A 10,106-nucleotide genomic window follows, 5' to 3' on the forward strand; every position below is an offset into this window, starting at 1 on the left:
AGAAATCATGTGATAAGTGATATGATCCTAGCTTTCTAAGAATTAAATGTAAGATATACACGCAGGAATAAGATGTACAAATAGCATTACTTTAGGTAGACCCTCCTACCTTATTTGGTTCAGGAATAAGAAGGGGGATAGCACCTTATCCCCTTTATACTCAAATGCAAATTTCGTATCCGAGAATTAGAATAGTAGTTTTCGGGTATCTAACATAAGCTTGTATAACTCTGTATAAGCTTGAAATTGCTGTTTCAACCTTATCCCTGAAACAAGCGAGAACAATATTAATTAAACTCTAATTAATTTTAATTATAATATTAAATCATGAATTAGTCTAATTAATATTTTTAAATCATTAATTAATCTAATTAATATATCTAAAAATTATTAATTAATCTAATTAATATTAAATTATTATTCCTTGATAACCCAGGAACACCGGTTGGGAACAGTTGTTCCCACCCCTATTTTTATTTTTAAAATTTAAATTTAAAAAAATAAAATCTAAATTTTAAAATTTTAAAAATAAAATCTAAATTTTAAAATTTTAAAATTTATTAATTTGTAATTTCAAAATTAAATTTTATAATTTTAAATTCTAAAGTTTAAATTTTAAATTTCAAATTTTAAAATTGTCAAATTTTAAATTTGACATTTTATAATTTTCAAATTTAAATGTGATATTAAATTTAAAGTTTAAAATTCAAGATTTTAAATTTTAAAATTTTAATTTCAAATTTTGAAATTTAATAGTTACAATTTTAAATTTTAAAAACATATATATAAATTTAAAATTAAAATTCAAATATAAAGAGGGAGGGCAATATCATATTTTCTATTTATAACTATCCACTATTCTTCTTCTTCCCTCTTATCTATTCAAATGTTTTTTCTTTTTTTTTCGGAAACAATCTAATTTTCATCCAAACTTAAAATTAGCCAAGTTATTTTTCTTATATCTGATTTTGTATCTATTTTTAAAATAATCACATTTTACTTATATCTGAGCCAAAGAATACCTCATATATTTATATTTTGGGATAATTTCGTATGCCATGTTTGAAAATTTTTTTCCTAGCAATTAAAAGCTGTGCCTTCAATCAGAGTCACTTCAGGTGGAACTCAAATTCATGCTCCATCATTGACTCTGTGTCGGGTACACGCTGGGCAACACTAAGCATCAATCATTTAAAAAATAAAAAAAAAAGAACAAAAATGCCAAAAACACATCAAGCTCATACAACGCTGTTGTTCGCGTCGGCATTAGCCTAGTAAGCACCATGTGATTACTTCGGTGTCAACCGCATCATTAGCCTTAAAAACACCCAAGCATAAGATATTTGCAAGTGGCCCCTCCTAATTATAATCCCAAATATAAATATAAATATAAATATAAATAAATAAATAAATAATACGGAGAAAAAACCTCAAACCTACAAAAACACCCCCCCTCCTTTTATCCAATCTCATCGACCTAAGGTGCATCTCACCCAACGCTTTATTAGTTAGTTATGTTACATTGTCCTATGGAGGACCCCCTCCTCACCCTCCCCACCACCACCACCACCGCCACCACCACCACCACCTCAGCCAAAGCTGCCGCCGCCGCTGACGCCGATGCGTATGCTGCGACTACGCCGCGAATTGTAATTCGAATGCTTTTCGTCGCCGCCGTCGCCGCCGTGTCGCTGTGGGCGCACCGCGAGGCGTCGAGAAGCTTCGGGATCTCCGTCGTGGTCGCCTCGTGCACCGCGCCGGCCGCCTCGCCCACCGCGCCCTCTACCCGGACCCCGGCGCCTTCCCGCCGAAGCCCGTACGCCACGTCACCCTCCACGTCGCCCCCCACGCCGCCCCCTCCGTGGGCCCCGGCGAGCGCCCCGAGGAGTACGTGATCTNGCGCCTCGTGCACCGCGCCGGCCGCCTCGCCCACCGCGCCCTCTACCCGGACCCCGGCGCCTTCCCGCCGAAGCCCGTACGCCACGTCACCCTCCACGTCGCCCCCCACGCCGCCCCCTCCGTGGGCCCCGGCGAGCGCCCCGAGGAGTACGTGATCTACCTCGACCCGCTGGCCCTCGTGGCGCTGACGCCGGCCGAGGCCGACGCGGCGGTGTCGCTCGCGGTGCGCCGCGCAGTGGCGCGCGTGCTCATGTGGGACCCGCCCGAGGAGGTGGCGGACGCGGTGGCGGACTACGTGGCCTCGGCGGCTGCGGCGGAGCCGAGCGAGCCCGACGTCGGCGGGTCGGCCGGTGCGTCGTGTTGGTCGGAGGGGTTCGTGCGGTACTGCGAGGCGCGGCGCGAGGGGTTCGTGGCGCGGCTCAACCGGGAGGCGCGAGCGCGGTGGAGCGAACGCGCGGTGGAGAGCGCGTTGGGGGAGCCGGGCGCGCGCTCCACGTCAGCATCGCAGCACGCCACGTCAGCGCTGTAGCTTGGTTGGGGCCCGGTAGAGGCCAATCATTGATGCTAGTGGGCTTATGAGATTCGTCGTGTATTTATTAATCCTACACGTGGAATTAGTTATCATTTGTAATATATTTTCAGATTTATTTATTCATTGACTTGTATAGTTTATAAAATATTATAAAATTTATTTATAAATGAAATATTTATTTCCGTAATATGGACTGCAGCTACATCCAACTTGTAGAATGTCACTCTAGCCAAGTCCATTAAGCTCCAAAAGCTCCAGCATGATCGATAGGGATGTCAACGGTCGGATTCGGAGCGAATATTTAAAAATTCGAACCCGAACCCGACTCCAAATTCGAAACTGAACCAAACCAAAACTTCGAAACCCGAACCAGAACCCGAATCCGAAAATTCAAACCCGAAACAATTATTTCTCTTTTTAATATTTCAAAATATATTATATTAAATTCAAAATTTTGAAATATGAATTCAAATATAATATTAAATTTTTATATACATATTATGTATAATGTAAAATAAATTCGGATTCGGATCGGGTTCGGGTCGGGTTCTGATTCAGGTCGGATTCGGTCAAAATTCATATTCGTATTCATATCTGTCGAATTTTTATTTTTGATATCCATATCCAAAATCATATCCATTTAGCATTCTGTTCGGATTTAGGTTCGGATTCGAATAAAATTCCGGGTGTCCGTACCCATTACCATCCCTAACGAAAGGTGGGCAGTGCAAGAATGAAAAAAGAAAACGACAAAGAGAATAATGAAAAAAACAGAGAAAGATAAAAACAGAGAAAGATCCGAGCAGTGCAAGAATGAAAAAAGAAAACGACAAAGAGCTAGATGATTGTGAAGAAGAACAATGAAAAAAAAAAAGAAAAAAAAAGAGTAATATTAAGAAAAAACATAGAAATAATTAAATAAAAATCCCTATTAGGAGAGTGACTTTAATTTTTTAATTGACACTTTTTTAACTTCTACTGTTTAATTGAGTTTTTATAATTAATTGAGTTGGAAGATTTTCTTAAATTGTAAAGCTTAATTAGTTATCAATAGTTGGTTAATTTAGTTTTATCTGTAACAAAATAGTTTAAACCATTAAATTTAATAAAATTATCACTTTATTTGACCAAATCTCTAAAACTTATTTAACTAAATTTATCTGATATTAAAAGAAGTTAAAAGTTGAGGGGTCACAATAAAAAAGAAGAATAGCTAAGGACTCTATTTCTGAATGTTGAGGGGGTGTCTATGCATTTTTACCTGATATTATTGCAAATTGATAGCTCGTCGGTTCCAGCGTGGCAAAATCGTATCCTTTTGTACATGCTCTCTAATTTTCTCATTCGACCTACAGAAAATTAAATTATTGCCTCCTTAGAAAAATATCCTATGTATCCAAAATTATAAAATTTTTAAAATTTATTATCTAAACATTAAATAGTCGGTATGACTCACTAGAGACAATAATTTTGCATCCATAACTTATTTGAACATCATAGAATACTTGGCAGGTTTTACTCCCAGATTCCAGTGCCACCAAGACCTGATCTCAAAATTAAAAGAGTCAATTTTCACAATCTCTCCACTTAATAGAAACAATGAAGTCAGATGGAGATGTACTCCGTCGGAGGAGTTTACATAAAAGCGCTCCATAAATTCTACAAGACAGTGGAATAAAAAATAAGAGCTTTATCCAACTTCGGAAGATCAAACCTTCCTGAAAAGTCAAGATCTTTATGTGGTTAGCTCTGAAAAGAAAGACGCTCACTACAGACAACCTCCGGAAATGGAGCTAAAGTGGTGAGGAACACTATATCCTCTGTCTTAACAAGAGTGGGACTGTGGACCACCTCTTCATGGGATGTGTATTTATCGAGACCCTGCTAGAGAGTTTTCTCCCAAATAAGCCAGCTTTTCGTACTTGTAATACTGCCAGTTCGTTCTGGAATAAGAGCCGGCATAAAGGTGGAGTGCTGAGAGGAAGGGAATTAGTGACGATTGCCACAACATGGTGGATTGTTTGGTTGGAGCGAAATGAAAAAAAATTTCAGAATTCTAAATGCACAGCAAATCTATTAGCCACTGCGATATACTCTCTAAGGGACATGTGGAATCTTATCTGCTAGTTCTAGTTCATCCTCTAAATGAATAAAGCGATAGCATGCTATCTATTTTCAAAAAAATATATATATAGAATACATCTTGTTAATTAAAATTTAATTGTAAAAACACACCATTGCGGAAGAAATAATTTCTCCGTGCAAGCCATCATATTTCATTATTTTTATCTCCTCCAACTAATTAGTATCTTTTTATTTTAAACTTAAAATTGAATAATTGAATAATTGAATTTAAAATATGAGATTGGATGGATGACATTATTAGCAATAGTTTTTCCATCTGAGGGTGATGCCAGAATTATGTGTGTTATTTGTGATAATTTTTGAGAAATTCATGAATGTTTTTGAAAAAAATAAGCATAAAAATATTTATGTACTCTCTGAACTTTAGCTCTATAAATAATTTATTAGACGTCTCTCCTTAATTAAAATAAATAATTACATAATTATTTTGATCGTATATATTGCATATAGTTTATAAAATTTTAAAACACAAACAAATATCTATATTCTAACATGTAAAAAAAAATTTAAAATTAAGGACATGTTAGTCTCTAAAAGTGCATTAAAAGACCTCGGGACCAAGTTAGTCTCTGAAATTAAGGACATGTTTGGTTTAAAATAGAAATTTAGAATTTGTTTGATTCAAGGGTGGAATTGGAATGGGAATGAATTGGAATGGTAATTGGAATGGCTCACTCCCTCAAGACGTTTGGTTTATTTGTGGATTGGGAATTGGAATGAGTTATTCACATTTCATTGTTTGGTTCGTATAAACTAAAAAAACTATAGGATACTATAATACTAATTTTACTCTCAAATATAAATTTATATTATTTAAAATTTATAAAAAATATAATACTATTCTCTAATAAGTTTTCCAAAAAAAATATCAAATTTATTTTTAAAAACTTTTATTGATGTGGGTTAGGGATAAGGTTTTGAGAGAGGATAGATTTTTTTTTTTTTTTTGATGAGAAAGGGGTGAAGAGAAGGAGAGTGAGATGGTCACATGGGCTTCAAGAACTTAGTGGGCTTCCGGAATGAAATCTCAATCCGGGCTAGAAGACCGGAATCAAGTTGAAGGCTAATGGGCCATTCCCATTCCAGTCCGGAATAGGAATCCCAAACTGATTCATGCGAACCAAACAAAATTAACCGGATTTGATCACACCGATTTCCATTCCATATCCAAAATGGATGAACCAAACAAGCCCTTAATTCGGAATCGGAGTAAAAGGGATTCAAATTGTAAAACAAAATGAGAAATAATCTGATTTTGTTGGTTTATCAGAGCAATCGGAGTCGAAATTGAAATCTTGATCAAATTAAAGATTCAAAACAAAAAATTAAATTTAAATTTAATATTTTCCTCTCGAAATAGAAATCAGAATGACAATTTTTCAAACCAAACACAAACAGTAAAAATGGATCATTGTGAAATTAATGTTGATTTCCACCTCTGTATGGGAATCATTTTGGGAGAATTCGATTTCCCTTTATTTGGTTTGCACTATGAAAGATTACTAGGAGTAAAAAAATATCCGAGAATCTTATTCCTATTCATCCTATTACTAAGAATGTGGCATTCATGTGTTTGGTTTGCACGGTCATATTATTTAGTCATGTTATTTAAGTTTACAAAAAATATACAATTAATTTATTTATTTCTTCAATTAATTTTAGATAATGCTATCAAAAATTTCAACATCTTTTGAGAAAAAATGGAGAGAAAATATAGGTTAGAAAGAGAGAGCATAATTAAATAATAGGAAGAGAAATAGAGTCGAGATTAGAGGGAGTGAGGGAGTTGAAATTTTAAAAAAAGAGGGGAAGGAGAGAGCTTAGTTTAGAGAGAGAAAAAGAGTTGAAGTTTAGAGAGAAAAAAATAAGTTTAGAGAGAGATATGAGGTTAGAGTGTAAAGGATAATAATACTAACTAGCCGGCGGGTAGGGAGAAAGAAAGAGATTAGACATATTATGATTACCCAATTTATTAATATGAGGATACCCACTCTCCCGTAAGGGAATGAGATTAGTACTTTGGGATAAATCTCATTTCCAAGTGAATCTAATATTACCAACTAGATTACTTAGTGTCTTTAGCCAAACACCGTCATATTTTTTTATTCCCATTACATTATTAGGAATCTTAAAAAGATAGCGCGAACCAAACGCACCCTAATAGAAATCAGAATGGCAATCTTTCAAACCAACACAAAAATGAATCATTTTTATTCCTGTTCCAAGTCTCAAATTTAACTTGAGGCTGGCCTACTGGCCATCTTCTAAAAAAATAAAAAAAGAAAAAAGCAAATCCTTAGGTTTTGGATCAAATTGGGCTGTAATGAGTTCTCATGGGCTACTCCAGGCCCAGTTGTATTGCATCAGAGGAGATTGTTTTAAGCTAGGCTTGAGAGACGAATCCGAAGGGAAAAGGGGTATCCCGCCTCCCGCTCTATTTCTTGTCAGATTGGAGCGGATTCGGGAGGGATTAATTTCAATTTTTATTTAGCTCCTATTTACAGCTCCATTAGGGGTGAATCGGAGCAGAAGCGGTTTTGACGGACTTTTGGTGGATCAAGACGGATCGAAGAAAGAAAAAAATCTCCCGCCACCTGCTCTATTTAACTGGTCGATTAGGACGAATTCAAAACGAATTATAATTTTTTATATATTTTTTTAAAATTTTACTTACTATCCTATTTGGAGTGGATCGAGTAAAACCTCCACCAGCCGAGATCTATTTGCATCTTTAGTTGTACTCCCACCGCATCACATTACGGTAGCCGTCAATTGATTAGACCACCTCTCACGAGGAGGCTCTTTTTTTTCTTTTTTTTTTTTTGGGTAATATTGCATTGTTGGAATTTTGAACTCCAAAACAATTGGAAGTTTGTTATGTCATACTTATACCACATCATTAATAATAAATTAATTATTTTTTTGAAAAAAATATAATAAAAATATTTTTTTATAATTATGATGAAACGAGTAAATTCAAAAAAAACTATTTGATTAGATAGAGACGCCACATCACTAATATAACTTGTGCATTTTAGAATTTTTTCCAAAACAGAAAGAGCAAATTAACTCCGTATAAAGATAGAGCACAAATAGCATCTCCTAAAGACAATCACAACTTGGATTCATTTGAATCAGCTGCAGAAGGGAACTGAGGGCATGTTTGGTTCATGATTGGAATGGGAATGAGAAATAAAATTGGATTATTTTGAAATAGAAAATGGAATGAGGAATCATCCAAAAATATTTGGTTCATTATTAGAATGAAAATTGGAATGAAAATTTAAAATTTTTAAGAGAGAGTTTTGATTAAGAGAAAGGAAAGTGATGATGGGAGAGGAGGTAGGTGTTGATGAAAAAGGATTTTGAATAGTTTACTTTGGAATGAGCCAATCCGAGATTCAAAACCGGATTGGATCATAAATAGATTTGGCCATTTCCATTTCGGACTGGAATAGAAATCGAAATCCAATTCCTATAAAACAAACGGCAACTATCGGAATTAATAAATTCCATTCCGATTCCATGGTCTAAAATAGATAAACCAAACATGGCCTGAAGGTGGAATTACAAAGCTTGATGATAGTACTGTTACGCTTTCAATAACTAGATTTTCGATTCGACGATCGGCTCCATTAGATTGATATAAAGTATTTAAAATATCTTTAAAATAAATTTTATAATTTTTTGATATTATTTACATGCGATTGAAAGGCTAAAAATCAATGACTAATAATAAAATTCTCACAAAAAATTATGAAATAATACTAAAATTTAAATAAAAAAATTTGATACTAGTATTATCCAAATTTCACATGATTTAGATATTTTTATTTCGTTAAACTTGCAAATGGCCCACCTAAATTACAAAATTGTTGATTTTGATGAGCCTCTTCGACCAGTAGGTAAATAATATTAAAAAATTATAAAATTTATATTTCAGATACTTTAAATAATTTAGATCAAATCTAATAGAGTTGATGACGACTCAAAAGTCCTATCATAAAAAATAACTTGAAAGCACAGTGACCTCTCTACTCTCAATAGCATACTAGCTTAGTTCTGTATATGTGTATATTTTTCCTATGAAATCTAGCTAGTTTTATTCTTTTTCATCCGTACGAGGGATCAAATTCTCAATCTGGCCGGCAAACTGAGTATCAAACAACTGCCCTAGGCAGTGGTGATGATTTCTACAAATATATTTTTTTTGAGAAAATTCTACAAATATCTTAATGTCCATGTTCTATCTATTACCTTCTTCTTCTCACACATTTGTGATGGTATATGTAAAGAAAGAATAATTACACCAGGTTTTGATGTGCGAAAAATATTATAATGCTATCTTGGGTATTTGAATGGCACATACTTGTTACGAAGATGATGAAAATAGAATTTTTATAAGATATGATCAGATGCGCTTTATTATAATAATTAATGTTTTCAATCCAATAATCCAATCGACTCTTGAAAAATTTTATAGCAGCAGCAGTTTCTTACAGAAAAAATTTTAATTTCTCCACATTATTATTCTACATCATTTTCTCAAAAATTAAGAGAACCTATGTTTTCCTAAGCAAGCACTCCACCAAAGTAAAGTAAACATGATGATTGAGCTTTGAGACAACAATGCCTTTAAAGAAACACTTTTTTATCCAATAGATTCATAATCTGTACTTCTTTATAAATCATATCTATGCTTCTAGGCTTCAATTATAAGATTCAAATGAGTTTTTATTCTATGTTGACCCCAGACCAAGTGAAAGAATTGAGTGATGCTTTAAACTAAGCTTTCAACTAACACCACTAGCAAGCTATACAGCCCTACACTTTTTAAGTGGAGACAAAAGGAAATCTCAAGGCCTATTTATATAGATATATATTTTGCCGCTTCTCAAGAACTTCAAAAGGAGTTGGAAAAAAGCAAAAGCAGAAGCAGAAGCAGCAGCAGCAGCTGCAGCTGCTGATAGAAACACCCCAGGTAGTCCCTTTCCCATTTGATTTTTAGTCCCATGAAGGCATGAACAAAAAAAGAGGAGAATAAAAACATAGGCTCCACACCTCCACCACCTCTCTCTCTCTCTCTCTCTCTCTCTCTCTCTCTCTCTCTCTATAACTCAAAAACACATCCATATATCATCATTATAAGCATCATTACCCTGGCCACAGGAGAAGCAGCTTTCACTTCCAAACCATGCACTTTCCTCCCAAGTGTAATGTTTTGCCTATCTGAAAATATGCTTAACAATATTATCAATGCGTCAGCTTTGCACATGTAAAAATAAGTAAAGTAGTTAGTTTTTAGGAAATAACATATTATAGTAGTTTCATTCATTTAATCATAATTATTCATTATTATTGTAAAACTAACTTATTGGTAATATTTTATATGCATTTATACTGTTTTTTTTCTTTTAGTTTCACGAATATAAAACTGACTCATCAATAATATATTGTCAAGATACACGTAGTATAACTCTTCTCTCTCCTATGTTTTTATTTTTTTTTACTATAATATATATAAAACTGA

The 10,106-nt window shown here is 34.6% G+C and overlaps 1 protein-coding gene across 1 annotated transcript; it reads left to right on the forward strand.

Annotated features, from left to right (window-relative positions):
• LOC109717144 lies at nucleotides 1,621-2,554 on the forward strand. Its single transcript, XM_020242818.1, has 2 exons — nucleotides 1,621-1,624; nucleotides 1,710-2,554. Exons 1-2 carry the CDS (start codon nucleotides 1,621-1,623, stop codon nucleotides 2,426-2,428), a joined length of 723 nt encoding a protein of 240 aa, XP_020098407.1. The 3' UTR covers nucleotides 2,429-2,554.

Source organism: Ananas comosus, linkage group 11 (genome assembly GCF_001540865.1).
Source record: "Ananas comosus cultivar F153 linkage group 11, ASM154086v1, whole genome shotgun sequence".
NCBI classification, from domain to species: Eukaryota; Viridiplantae; Streptophyta; class Magnoliopsida; order Poales; family Bromeliaceae; genus Ananas; species Ananas comosus.